Raw genomic sequence first — 14,304 nt, 5'->3', positions numbered from 1 at the left:
GGAAGTAATTGTAAATATTGTACATTTGTTTTGTATAAAAAGATAACACTGCCCTGGGGGCGGCCAGAGTGCCTCTGTCTGTCTTGCTGAGCAGACCTCGGCTGGACAGGAGAAAGAATTTTATAGATAAGGAGCAATAAACAACCTTGAGACTGAAAAATTAGTTCTGACTCCTTCTTTGATCGCTGGGCTGGGAAAAGAGATTTTCTAACGTATCTCAGGGTCACTGTGAGCAGCTAGAGTCCTGAGAGGACACAGCCCATCCTACCTGAGGTGTCCCAGGTCACCCCTGCCCTGCGCCATCCCTGCTGCTGCTCTGCCCTTGGCTGTGCACACTTGGGTCCCTCCCAAACTGAAGCCATTCCCAGTGTTTTCTCAGCATTTCTCCTGCCCACAAAGTGCTCTGGTTCCTCTTTCCCTTCCCTTTTGAGGCCAGCCCAGTGACAAGCTCTGCTGCCACAGAGAGGGCAGCGGGTGGGCTTTGCCTCGTGCAAATCCTCGCTCCCAAACTGCAGCCAGAAGCACTTCAGAGCTGACAGGGGGACACAGGAAGGAGCTGCAGCTCCTGAACACCCTGGAGCTGCTCCCAGCCTGTACCATGGAGGGAAAAGCAGATTATCAGCAGAGCGTGGTGAAGCTGGTGGCTGCATTTGAAGAGCACTGGTAAGGCAGGAGGGCTCTGGGTGCTCAGGATGTGTTAGGGCTCCACGGGGAGTGAGTTTGGGAAGGAAGAAACCCACTGTGGAGGTGGTTTGGAGCCTGTGGAGAAGATGACAAGGTGATTTTGGAGAAGCTGACAGGGTGATTTGCAATCCTTCACAACTCAGGTCTGTCCTCAGTGTCTTCCTCCTGCTGTGGGTCATGAGCAGAGTCTGAAAACCTCAGTGGGGTGTGAGTGGTTGTGCCTGGCTCAGGGTTAGGCTGTGGCAGCCCATTCTCCCACAGCCAGCATCTTCACACTCAGCCTGCCTGCTGCATCCTGCTGCTGCTGGGGAAAGGAATTGTGGTTTGGAAATTGTGCCTCTGGGCAGGGGTTGTCACTGGGAATGGACTGCCTGGGTGTCTGGGAGGGTCCCAGCTGCAGACTGTCCAGCTGTTTGCACAGATGTGGCTCCTAGGAAAGGAAACAGAAAGCATTATGGTAAGGGAGAGAGAGAATTCCTTTCATAAACCAGCTCCTTTCTTTGGAGTGTGAGCTGGGACCCTCAGACAGCGTGTGCTGGGTCTCAGTGAGGGGATCTGCCCTGGCTCTGGTGTAAAAGTAATTCTGAGGCTTCAGGTGAGTTATTTCTCACTTTCTCCATCTGATGGATCAAGGCATGGAATCCTGCCATTCCATGAGATGCTCTCAGTGAGCCTTGGAGGGGCTGGGTGGTTGGGCAGGTGAGTTTTGCAGCCATTCCTGAAGATGCTCAGGCACAAGATTTCCTTTCATTCCAGGAACTCCTGCATCTCTGCTGTGTGCTGTCCCCAGGCTTTGTGTTTGTCCCCATCATCCCCCAGTGATGCTGTGTTGGAGCCACTGCAGTGTTTGATCTGCCCCCATGTCACTGCTGCAGTGTGTTTGTTGTTTGCCTTTGATTTAGAGGAAATAAAAGTAACTCAATACTTTCAGAGGAAGCTGGGGAACCTGGGAATGAGCAGACATGGTTTGGCCTAAGTCAGCATAAATAGAAAGAGAGAAGTTCCCTGTTGGGACTCAGCTGTGGCTTTAGGCTGACACAGGTTTGGGAGGCACCAGGAGAGATGGAAAAGCTTCTGAAGGGTTCTGCCCTGGACAGGAGGGGATTTGTGCATGGCTGTGGATGCACTCCTGAGCTCACAGACATCCTGAGCATGGGATGGAGCTGGCATCCTCTTCAGATGAGTCTCTGCCCCTCAAGCCACTTCCCATCCTCAGCTTTGCACTTTGATGTCCAAATTCTTCATGGCTTTCCCATCCCATCCCATCCCATCCCATCCCATCCCATCCCATCCCATCCCATCCCATCCCATCCCATCCCATCCCATCCCATCCCATCCCATCCATCCCACTCCTGCCTGCAGGCCAGCAGTGGATGTCTTTCCAGTTCTGCCCAGAGCAGTTTCCTGCAGTGACCAGCTCTTGGATGACAGACAAGTCACTTGCTGTCACCTTCACAGCCTGGTTTCTCCCTCATGCCCTCTCTGGACCTGCTTTCATTGCCTTTGCCAGAAAAGGGAAGAGAGAGCACCACCAAAAACAACCTGTCTGCAAAACCACCCACACTTGGCTCAAAACTCTTGGTTATTGGGCTTCTCCCTGCTTTTCTCCATGGTGGCAGCAGGCAGAAATCCAGAGCTGTGGGTGGGATAAACAGCAGGATCCTGCTTTTCTAGAGCAGGAGAGGGACTGGGAACAGCAACAGGGGGATCTGGGAGAAGAGAAACTGGATCCTGACCCCATGGAGGATGCTGAGGATGTTTGTACTGCAGGGCTGGAGTGGAGCAGAGCAGCCACAGCACTGAGCAGCTGCTGCTCTTGTCCCTTTTGGTGGCTTTGAGCTGGGCCTGGGGGCTGTGCTGGGGGACTGGGGACAGCAGCAGGGGGCTCTGGGAGAAGAGAAACTGGATCCTGACCCCATGGAGGATGCTGAGGATGTTTGCACTGCAGGGCAGTGACAGCGCTGGGCAGCTGCTGCTCTTGTCCCTTTTGGTGGCTTTGAGCTGGGCTGTGCTTGGGGAATGGCTGAGCTGATCCCGTTCCTTTGTAGCAGGGACAGCACATCTGTCCAGAGGGACAAGCAGGCAGGCAGGCAGCTTCCAGCATTCCCTGCCAGCCAGAGCCACTCCCTGACCAGGAAAGAGGATGAGGAGGAGAAGGGTCAGCAAGGCCAGCGTGGACTCAGCTTCAAATGCCTCCGTTCTCTGCGGTCCAAAATCCGTGAGGACGACTGGAGGAGGCCACAGGGCCCAGGCCTGGAGCCTGGCAGCCAGGTGAGCTCCAGAGCTGCTGGGGTTGTGCCCACACTCAGGGCTGGCTCAGGGTCTCATCTGTGCCCATGAGGCTGAGCCCTGCTCCCCATGCAGGAACCAGAGGAAAAGAAAATCGCCCTGGAGCTGCTGGAGACAGAGCAGGCTTATGTCAACCGCCTGCACCTCCTGGACCAGGTGAACTGGGGACTGGAGGGACCAGTGTAAGGGGATTTTGGAGGGACTGAAGCTGTAAAAATGAGAAACACGTGGGCTGCTGGTCTTTACAGCCAGAGATTGGGTCTGGCATTTGTCTTTTCTATACCCCACGCCTGTGGGAAGCACCCTTGTTCCAGCAAAGCCTTCCATCCCCCTCTCCTCTTAGAGTTTGGGATTTTCCTCCTGCACAGACCTTTCACTGGGTGATGTGCCAGTCCCAGAGAAGGAATGGGATCCTCAAACATCTCCCTGGCCCTTTTTGTTCACCCTTCTTCCTTCCAGGTATTCTATACAGAGCTGATGAAAGAAGCCAAAACTGGGAAGACGGTGCCAGAGGAGGTGGTGAAGATGATCTTTTCCAACATCTCCTCCATCTACCAGTTCCATGCTGAGTTCTTCCTGCCAGAGCTGCAGAAGCGCATGGAGGATTGGTGAGCTGCAGGAGGGGAGGGGAGGGCAGCACACCTGGGTGGTTTGGCCACAATGGGGGAGCAGCACTGAGTTCAGGCTCCCTCCAGGACCAGAGCTCAGCCTGTCACAGACATCTTTTATGAAAAATCCTTTCCTTAGGATTTTTCCTCCTGAGAAGCTGAGAGACCTCAGGAACAAAATGTAAACATTGATGTAAGCCTGCTGCTGTGGAATGCAACAGGTGCATCTGTGATTGGTCTCATGTGATTGTTTCTAATTAATGGCCAATCACAGTCAGCTGGCTCAGACAGAGTCCAAGCCACAAACCTTTGTTATAATACCTTCTTTTTCTATTATTTGCCAGCCTTCTGATGAAATCCTTTCTTCTATGCTTTTAGTATAGTTTTAATGTAATATATATCATAAAATAATGAATCAAGCCTGCTGAAACATGGAGTCAGATCCTCATCTCTTCTCTCATCCTCAGACCCCTGTGAACACAGTCACACAACCTGTTCTGCTCCAAGTGTCTTTTTGCTGGAAAACACTTCCTTAAAATGCTCAGATCAGAGTATGGAAAGCTGGGTGACATCTCAGGTGGTTTGAGGGTGTGCCTGGGTGCAAGGTTGGCTGCAAGGTGGGGACATTCCTGTTCTGGAGAGCAGGAAACACTGTGGGGATGTAGCAGCCTGCAGCAGGGCAAACCACAGTCCTCCACTGTGCTCCTTCAGTTCATCCCTCATTGTCTGTCTGTCTGTCCTGAGGAAGCTGCTGGTCTGTGCTTCCCTCCTGCAGGCACCACAACCCCCGCATCGGGGATGTCATCCAGAAGCTGGCACCCTTCCTCAAGATGTACGGGGAGTACGTCAAGAACTTTGACAAGGCCGTGGAGCTCATCACTGCCTGGTCAGAGAAATCACCGCCCTTCCAGGAGCTCATTGCTGACATCCAGGTAAGGACAGAGCAGGGGAGTGGGGAATGGAGGTTTTGGCAGCACAGCTCCCAAAATCTCCAGGGAATGAGGAAACAACAGAGCGTGGGAGCTGCTTTGGTCACTGTTCCTCTGCCCGTGCCTGCTGTCCCTGGCCAGAAGAGGAAGGTCTGCGCTAACCTGACGCTGCAGCACCACATGCTGGAGCCTGTGCAGAGGATCCCGCGCTACGAGCTCCTCCTCAAGGATTACGTCCGGAAACTCCCGCCCCAGTCCCCCGACAGGGGCGATGCTGAGAGTAAGGGATCACGGAGGGGAGGGCACGGTGGGTTTGTGGGGAAATAACAACCCCTGGTTGTTGGGGAAGATGAAACAGGAAAGCCTTATAAATATGATTGTCTGGCAAAAGATTTTGAGAATATGGAAACTATAAGCGACATTGAAATGAAAGCAAGCTTTGAGATACCTCAGTTACTGAACAACTGGAAAACAATGGCGTGGCCAGCTGAAGGTAATTCCCTTTAGATGGAACAACACCCTCTGCTTGCAGACAGGCCCAAGGCTCAGAGCAGACCCTGCCAGCTTGGCAGAAGGGCCCAAAAAGGAGTTTTTAGGGTTTAAAATGTAACACAGTGTGGTGATGTAATGATTCTTATGGGCTGTATGGAAATGCTGTAGGATTTGTATCTTGGACTAGATTGGTTAGTGAGAATTCGAATATTCAGCACAGAAGAAGATTTATTGTATTGTAATAGGAACCTTACTCTCTTACCCCTTTTACTCCCTTACTCCCTTACCCTCTCATCCTCTCTGCCCGTCTCTTCTCTCAGTCCTGCTCCAGCTGTGGCTGGCAGCTCCCAGCAGGGCCCTGCACCCAGGCCCTTTGCAATAAACCCCAAGTTCCCAGCCCTGGCTGCAGAGATCTCTCGTGTCCGTCTGTCCGTCTGTCCCCACCGTCCTACCCCCGGTGCTCCTACACCTGGTGTTGTACATGGGCACCAGAAAACCTGGCTTCACTCACCAGCTGCCCTGTGCCCTTGGATAAACCTCTCAGTCTGATCCTTTTCTAGCAGGGAGAGGGATTAATCTTCTTTTTCAGGGGCTGGGGAGGGGAAGGCTGGTGTGTCAGGGGTCCACAGTAACTCCTGTAGCAGCTGGGGGAACTTTCAGACCCCTGTGGATAACACAGCTCCCAGTCCTGCTGGGATGGAGGGGTACAGGAGTGGGCTGTCTGTCCCTCCATGTGCAGTGCAGCTGTACCCAGACTCCTGCACAGCATTTCAGAGCCACTTTGGTTGTGTTCATGGAAGGGCAGCAGCTGCTGCTCATGTGCATCCATAAGGGACAGAGCCAGAAGCTTCCTCCCACAGCTCCAGAGCAGGTGTTTCACCTCCTGTCTGTTCTCATTGCAGAGGCCCTGGAGATGATTTTTATGGTGGCCAAGCACTCCAATGCAGCTATTGCCGAGATGGTGAGGCTGGAAATGCTTTGCAGCTCATTGCACAGTCCCCTGAAGGGGACAAGAGCCCTGTGGAGCTTAGACCCTGCTCTTAATGCCCAACCTCACCACCAAGTCACATCTGTAGCATCAGCTGGGTGTGACCAGCTGGTCAAGGCTGGGAGCTGCTCCCAAAGACCAGTCTGGGCTGGGAGAGCTGTGCCACCTCTCCCAGTACTCAGCACCCCACAAGAACAGGTCCCTGTGCCTCCCCCAGGAACGGCTGCAGAACCTCTGGGTGGTCTATCAGAGGCTGGGCCTCGAGGATGACATCGTGGATCCCTCCAATGAGCTGATCAAGGAGGGGCCAATCCAGAAAATCTCCACCCGCAACAACAGCACGTCGGAGAAGTACCTGTTCCTGGTGGGAGCTGGGGCGCCTGGGGCAGGGAGAACATGAGATGGGAGTGGGGAGAGGGGTGGTACAGCCTGGTCAGGGTGTTGCTGGGTCACTTTGATACTCAGAAGATGAATTCCGAGCTGGGGGGAGAGGGTTTGACCCCGCTCAGTGCAAGGCATGGTTGGGAATCTGCTGTTCCCTGGGCATCCTTCATCTTTGCAGGGTGGGAGGGGGCTGAGGCAGAAACAGACAAGTTTTAGGTGGCAGTGAAGGACCCCAGACCCCAGACAAGCCCACAGCTCACAGCAGGCAGTGCTGGGCTCCAACCCACCCTCTTCTCCCCTCCCAGTTCAACAACATGCTGCTCTACTGCGTGCCCAAGGTCATCCAGGTGGGCGCCGAGTTCCAGGTCCACCTCCGCATGGATGTGGGGGGCATGAAGGTCAGACACACATCTTGTGCTTCCCCCAGCTCCTGCCTGCTCCTAAAGCCTCTGCTCTGGGGTGTGGCTGCTGCCTGAATTTCCTCAGGAGGGAGGGAGGAGCTGGAGCCAGGGGGGGCTTTGTGAGTGAGGTTGATGCTCTGATCCTGGGAAATGCTGGTGGAATCTTGTGCCTGTGGGATCTGAGGGGCTGGGAAAGGGCTTGTGCCAGAGGGACATCCCTGTGCCCCACATCATGGAGAAAAGTCCAGGTGTGCTGGAAGTGGGTTCAGCTCCACATCCTTCCTCTGTCTCCCACAGGTGCGGGAGCTGAAGGACGCTGAGTTCCCTCACACCTTCCTGGTGTCAGGAAAACAGCGGACACTGGAGCTCCAAGCCAGGTGAGGGGAAGGGTGAAGTCATGCAGATCCTCAGGGAGGAGGGACAGCAGCTCATCCAGGTCCTTTTTGTACCCAGGTCTGAGGAGGAGATGAACGACTGGATCCAGGTACCACCGAGTGCTGGGAGAGGGGGCACAGCCCCTGGGTGAGGGCACCCCAGTGCCCCTCCAGCCCTGCCTTCCCCTCCAGGCCTTCCAAGATGCCATTGACAGGAAGGAGAAGAGGAGTGAGACCTTTAAGACAGCAGTCCATGGACTGGAGACAGACACCCCTGCACTGAAGGTAACCCTCCTGCTCTCCCTGTGCCCCACCTGGGAGAACACACTGTGCTGTGCCTCAGTTTCCCAAGCTAAACCAGCCTGGGGGGAGGCTGAGGACACCCAGCCTGTGCTCTCCCACCCCCAGGCAGAGGAGCTGGGCCGCCGAGCCCCTCAGTGGGTGAGGGACAACCTGGTGACCATGTGCATGCGCTGCAGGGAGCCCTTCAACGCCATCACCCGCCGCAGGCACCACTGCCGGGCCTGTGGCTATGTGAGTGTCCCCTCCCTCCTTCCTGCTGGCCTGTGAGTGTCCCCTCCCTCCTCCCTGCTGGCCTGTGAGTGTCCCCTCCCTCCCTGCTGGCCTGTGAGTGTCCCCTCCCTCCTTCCCTCCCTGCTGGCCTGTGGTGCCCCTCCCTCTTCCTCCTGCTGCTGTAGTGTCGCTCCCTCTTTTGGGCCCGTGGGGTCCTCCTCCTCTGTGGCGTGTGTCCTCTCCACGGGGCCAGTGAGTGTGAGATCTGACTCCCTGCTTCAGGAGGCTGTGATTTATTATTTTAGACTTTTGTACCAGTTAACTATCTAAGAAAGAGAAGAATATTGATCTGACTAGTCAGAAGTTGAAAATGAAAGAATGATAACAAAAGGCTGTGTGGCTTGGACTCTCTGTCCAAGCCAGCTGACTGTGATTGGCCATTAATTAGAAACAACCACATGAGACCAATCACAGATGCACCTGTTGCATTCCACAGCAGCAGATAATCATTGTTTACATTTTGTTCCTGAGGCCTCCCAGCTTCTCAGGAGGAAAAAATCCTAAGGAAAGGATTTTTCATAAAAGATGTCTGTGACAGGCTGAGCTCCTGCCCCTCAGCTCCTCGTGGAGCTGTCGCTGGGTCCCCTGGCCCTGCCCCAGTGTCACCAGTGTCCCCGTTGGTGGCTGCAGGTGGTGTGTGCTCGCTGCTCTGACTACAAGGCCGAGCTGCAGTACGATGGGAACCGCCCCAACCGCGTCTGCCAGGAGTGCTTCATCTTCCTCACCGGCCACACGGTGCTGGAGGACCGCGAGGGGAAGCACAAAGGCATCCTGGAGGTGAGCTCCACCCCTGTCTGCCCTGTCGCTGTCCCAGGAGGGGTGGGAGTCACTCCCAGGGCACTCAGAAGGTGCATGTGTTATCTCCATCCCTGATCTCCCTCCCTCCCTCGTGCTCCTAGCCTTGGGACCAAGCAGCTCCCTTCACCACAGGATGTCAGCAGCACCGTCACAGCCCTCACCTGCCCCTGCTTTCCCTAGAGTGGGCAGGGAATTCCCCAGGAAATTCTCTCACCTCAGTGCCCTTTCTGCCATCTGCACTGGGTATTGAGGGATTTGTTGGTTGCTTTGGCAGAAAGGAGCTGCAGAGGTATCAAGCAGGAGTTTGCTCTGCAGTTCCCTGCAGCTGCTGGACAAGAACGGCAAGGGGGGCACGCGGGGCTGGTTCGTGATCCCACAGGACGATCCCCTCGTGCTCTACATCTATGCAGCCCCCCAGGTGAGGCCTGGCTCGAGTGCACCCCCAGGGGACATCCCGTGAGGTGGTCCCAAAGGACATCCTGGGCATACTGTTTCCAACTGGTCACCCACAAAGTGTCAACTCCACTGTGTCCCAAGGGAATCCACAGTGAAACCATCCTGTCCCTAAGGGACCCGATGGAGAACATCCTAGAAATCCCATGGCTGATTGCCCAAGGGACATCTATCCTCTGTCCTATCTGCTTGTCCAAGGGATATCCCACTGTGTCCAAAGGACATCCCATCCCACTGTGCCCAAGGGACATCCCGCTGTGCCCAAGGGACATCCTGGGACATCCCACTGTGCCCAAGGGACATCCTACTGTGCCCAAGGGACATCCTACTGTGCCCAAAGGACATCCCACTGTGCCCAAGGGACATCCCAGGACATCCCGCTGGGCCCAAGGGACATCCTATCCTGCTGTGCCCAAGGGACATCCTACTGTGCCCAAGGGACATCCTGCTGTGCCCAAAGGACATCCCATCCCGCTGTGCCGAGTGACATGCCACTGTGCCCAAAGAACAACCCATTCTGTTGTGCCCAAGAGACATCCCACTGTGCCCAAAGGACATCCCACTGTGCCCAAGGGACATCCCGATGTGCCCAAAGGACATCCCGCTGTCCCCAAGGGACATCCCAGGACATCCCAACGTGCCCAGGGACATCCCATCCCATCCCACTGTGCCCATCCCTGCCTCCCACCCCTGTCTCTCTCCTTTGCAGGACGTCCGAGCCCACACCTCCATCCCCCTGCTGGGCTACCAGGTGCGGGACCTGCCCCAGAGCGAGTCCCGGCACCTGTTCCAGCTGGTGCAGTCCCGGCAGGTGTTCACCTTCGTGGCCGACACCGAGGAGCTCAAACAGCGCTGGATGAAGGCCATGGCGCGCTCTGCTGCGGGGATCACCGAGGAGGAGGAGGATGAAGATGAAGCAGAATGAGGCCACTCCCAGCCCTGCACTGCCTGGGGGGGTCACACCTCCCCTGCCTGCTCTCACTGCTGGCTTTGGGCACATGGCCGAAGTCGCTGAATTCTGGATTTCCATCGCGATAGGGGCAGGATGGGGACACGTTTGCCAGCACAAGGACGAGCTGGGATCCCCTTTTGCTCCCTGCTCACTCTCCATGCTGGACAGAGCCGCTGGGAGCAGCGGGATTTTGGGGAGCCCGGGATTTGGGGAGAGAGGGATTGGGGAATGGAGATTTGGTGGAGCGGGAATTTTGGGGAGTGGGAGATTTGGGGGATTTAGGGGAGCGGGGATTTGGGGAGCAGGGATTTAGGGGAGCTTGGGATTTTGAGGTGTGGGGATTTGGGGTATTTGGGAGAGAGGGGATTTAGGGGAGCCCGGGATTTGGGGGACATGGGGATCTGGAGAGTGAGGGATTTGGGGGAGAGGGGATTTGGGGGGTGGGGCATTTGGGAGGGGATTTGGGGAACGGGGATTTGGGGAGCAGGGGGATTTAGGGGAGCAGGGTATTTGGGGAGCTGGGTATTTGGGGAGCTGGGATTTGGGGGAGCAGGGATTTGGGGAACGAGGATTTGGGGGAGCGGGGGATTTAGGGGAGTGGGTATTTGGGGAGCGGAATATTTGGGGGAGCAGGGATTTGGGGAGTGGGGCATTGGGGGAGTCCAGGATTTGGGAAGCGGGGATTTAGAGGAACCTGGGATTTGGGGGAGCGGGAATCTGGGGAGCGGGGACTTGGGAGAGCAGGGGGTTTGGGGAGCGGGGATTTGGGGGAGTCCCCGGGCCGGGCGCGGTGCGGTGCCGCCCGTGGCCACGCGAGGGCAGCACCGCTCCATCGTTCCGCAGCCGGGCGGGGATGCCCGAGCCGGGCGAGCCCGCGGGGCTGGGGCTGCTCGGATAAACCCTCCTGCCACTCCTCTCTGCGCTCCGTGCAGCCTGCTTTGGGCGTCTGTTTTACAGAGAGCCCCGTGGGATTGTCCCCGTGGCTCCACATTGTCGTGTGTGTCACAAATATATCAGGGATCCAGCTTGTAGCTCAGCCTCACAGCTCAGGGACACCAGTGCTGGATTCAGGATGTCCCTTTTCCAGTTTGTCACCACTCCTGGCCTCACAGTGCAGTCCCATGGTGTGGGGGCACCCCTTAACCACACACAGCCCTCATCTGCCTGTCTAAGCCAGCCCTCAGTCCTGCCCATCCCAGGCTTTCCCTGCACTCCCCTGCCCACCCTTTACCTCCCTCAATTACATTTCCAGGGAGAAAACACAGGGACAAGGTCATGTCCACACAGGTGATGCTGGGAAACACAGGGATCCCCTCTCTATCATCAGCATAACGAGCACCCCTCTTCATTTCAGTCAGTGCTTTAGGCTGCAGCCCCACATCTTTCTCTCTGTGTCCTCTTTAGCTCCCCAAAAACGTTGCCCAGGCAGAAGCTGCCACTTCTGAGCCTGCCAGGGGCCTCATGGCCAGAGCTGGAGGAGCTCATGATCCCTGGCAGGCAGGGATTGCAGCCTTGGGCAGAGCCCAGGGGTGTCACAGGCTGAACAGAGCCCTGCAAACTGGGAAGGGAGGTGGAGCAGGGTCCTGCAAATGGGAACAACACCTGGGGAAAGGATGAGGGGGTAAAGATGAATCCCAGCTGTCACCACCCTGGGGGGCTTTGGGGAGAGAGGAAAAAGCTGTAAGCAATGTCCTTCCTCAGTCTTCTCAACCTAGCTCATCCTGGGAAAGAGCAAACTGTGGTGGTTTTATCTCCTCCAGCTCAAGAGATGCTGTCAAGGAGAGGAGGAGCTGGATGTCAGGGTGCCATGTGAGCCCAGCTGCACACAACACAAGCAGGGCTTTGCAGAGACACCCCAAAGCAGCCTCAGCTCCCAGAGTCACCCCGTGGGAAGGGGAACCCCCTCTCATCAGCCCTGGCAGGGTGAGCAAGGGGAGGAAAGAGTGAGCAAAGGGGAAACCCTCGGGGCTGGAAGGTTCTGCCTGGTGGCCCTTCCACCTCGGCTGTGTCACCGCTGTGTCAGCGAGGAGCGGAGGAACAAAACAAGCCCCGGGCACGGAGCTGCCCTCAGCTCAGCTCAGCTCGTGAATGGCCTCAGAATAAATTTCCTGTTTACCCAGTGAGGAATTGCTCCCGGGGCAGAGGGCACCTGGGGGTATTTTTAGAGCTCCTGCTCTCCTCCCTCCTGATCCTCAGCACCCTCGGGATCACTGCAGCACCCATGGGTGCCTTGGGAGGGGGCTGCCACAGAGGAGAGGTGGCACAGGGCACCAGGGCAGGCCCTGTGTGGGGCTGGCCCCTATGGAGCCCAGCACCCTTACAACCAAATCCCAGGGGTTACAGAGCAGAATCTGCTGGCCCAGCAGAGCAGGCACCTAAAGAACAGTCCCTAGAGAGCACAAAACCCCATCCCATGCAGTGCAGAGGGACCTGCAGTTAGTGAGTGAGGGAACAAGCCCAATGGGACAGTCCCCAAAGAGGGGGACAGCCAAACCTGCAGAGAACCCCCCAACAGAGCCTGTCCCTATGGATGAAGGGCCCAGAGCCCACAGAGCAGCCCCCAGAGCAGCCCTGCAGGCTGGGCCTGCACTGTGCCACCCTCAAGGACAGGGTGACAGCATCACTGCCCTGAGCATCCCCAAACAGGAGGGTGGGAGACCAAACTTTCAGAGATCAAACTTTATTTTGATTCCCCAAATAAAGAGATTTTTACACGTGCAGAGAATAAATACAGTGATGAATTATCCCTGTCTGTCCTATCTCAGTCCCCAGGCAGTGCCACAGCAGTGGTCAAGCAGAGCAGTTTGGCCCTCCCGCCTCCAGAGCAGAAAGTGAAACCCCGGTGCAGAAGCCACAGTTTCCTATTCTCGAGAATGGGGAAGGCTCAGAGGCCATTTACTGGCATCCCCCTGCGGGCCCCCCCACGCCTCTTCCCGTAAGCACTGACCAAAATACCCTGTGAAAGCCACAGGGGCTGTGCTGGGCTGGGACAGCATCAGAGACACCCAGGGGAACCTGTGTCCCTGAGCTGCTGCCCTGCAGAGCCTCCACTGTCCATCCCAAACCCAGCTGGGGATATTGCTCTGCTGAATTCAGAACCACACACACAAATGGCACTGTTTGTTATCTGCTGCAGAGACTCTAATTCCAGACAATCTCTTAAATTCTAAGGAGATTCTCCAAATTCTAAGAGATTCCAGAAAATCTCTTAAATTCTGGGACAGTATGAGCTGCCACTGGCATTGTTTGTATGCCTCTGTACCATAAAGGCAGATGAACAATATGTCAAACAGCAAAATAAGCATGCTGCTATTAATTGCATGCCATTAACCCTTCCGATTTACCAGTGCAATCACTGGAAGTGGATTAACACAGGCCATGAATGTCATGCATGTGGATAATTCCATGTAGCCCTCACCTCTGGGGTGCATGGAGAGGTTTGAGGGAGCAGGGGAGGTGGCAGGGGCACAGCTGTGGTCCCCCCTTGCAGGGCTCTGTGGGTGCAATCCCCCTCTGATCCCAAAGAAGGGGCTCAGCAGGGCCTGGGCTGGTGCCCCTCAGGTGTGGGGTGGGATGTGGGGCTGCCGAACCCCACAGGCCCAGCCTGCAGGGCTGCTCTGGGGGCTGCTCTGGGGGTCTGGGCTCTTCATCCACAGGGACAGGCTCTGTAGGGGGGTTCTCTGCAGGCTTGGCTGCCCCCTCTTTGGGGAGGGATGTTCCCTCACTCACTAACTGCAGGTCCCTCTGTACGACATGGGATGGGGTTTTGTGATCTCTAGGGGCTGTTCTTTAGGTGCCTGCTCTGCTAGGACAGCAGATTCTGCTCTGTAACCCCTGGGATTTGGTTGTAAGGGTGCTGGGCTCCATAGGGGCCAGCCCCACACTGAGTGCTTGCAGGTGTTGAGTTCCATAGGGGCTGTGACCCACAGCAGAGTCCCTGCTTGAGGACAGCACATCCCTCACTGTGGGACAGGACAACCCTTGCCATGGGGCTCTTGGGGCAGCACACCCCTCATTATGAGATTTTGAGTAGCACACCCCTTACTGTGAGATTTTGGGTAGCACACCCCTCACTGAGATTTTGGGTAATTCACCCCTCACTGAGATTTTGAGTAACACACCTTTCACTGTGAGATTTTGAGTAGCACATCCCTCAGTGAATTTTGGGTCACACACCCCTTACTATGAGATCCTGAGTCACACACCCCTCACTATGAGATTTTGGGCAGCACACCCCTCACTGTGGGGCAGGGGGCACTCCCCCCTCATTGAGGCGTTTTTGGGCAGCTCCCCCATCACTGAGGCGTTTTTGGGCAGCTCTCCCCTCACTGAGGCGTTTTTGGGCAGCTCCCCCATCACTGAGGGATTTTTGGGCAGGT

General features: G+C 56.1%; 1 protein-coding gene across 1 annotated transcript; it reads left to right on the top strand.

The window, feature by feature from the left end:
• The first annotated feature begins 454 nt into the window (after nucleotides 1–454).
• Nucleotides 455–10,108, top strand: FGD2 (FYVE, RhoGEF and PH domain containing 2). The gene is made up of 16 exons (XM_064732982.1): nucleotides 455–663; nucleotides 2,733–2,955; nucleotides 3,049–3,129; nucleotides 3,433–3,581; nucleotides 4,357–4,513; nucleotides 4,652–4,790; nucleotides 5,905–5,963; nucleotides 6,208–6,354; nucleotides 6,680–6,772; nucleotides 7,073–7,152; nucleotides 7,229–7,259; nucleotides 7,342–7,434; nucleotides 7,558–7,683; nucleotides 8,353–8,499; nucleotides 8,795–8,938; nucleotides 9,683–10,108. Exons 1-16 carry the CDS (start codon nucleotides 599–601, stop codon nucleotides 9,896–9,898), a joined length of 1,950 nt encoding a protein of 649 aa, XP_064589052.1. The 5' UTR covers nucleotides 455–598; the 3' UTR covers nucleotides 9,899–10,108.
• Nucleotides 10,109–14,304: the final 4,196 nt, after the last annotated feature.

This window comes from Zonotrichia leucophrys, chromosome 26 (genome assembly GCF_028769735.1).
Source record: "Zonotrichia leucophrys gambelii isolate GWCS_2022_RI chromosome 26, RI_Zleu_2.0, whole genome shotgun sequence".
NCBI classification, from domain to species: domain Eukaryota; kingdom Metazoa; phylum Chordata; class Aves; order Passeriformes; family Passerellidae; genus Zonotrichia; species Zonotrichia leucophrys.
Note: the sequence above shows the minus strand (reverse complement) of the source record. Positions and strands in the feature narration are given on the sequence as shown.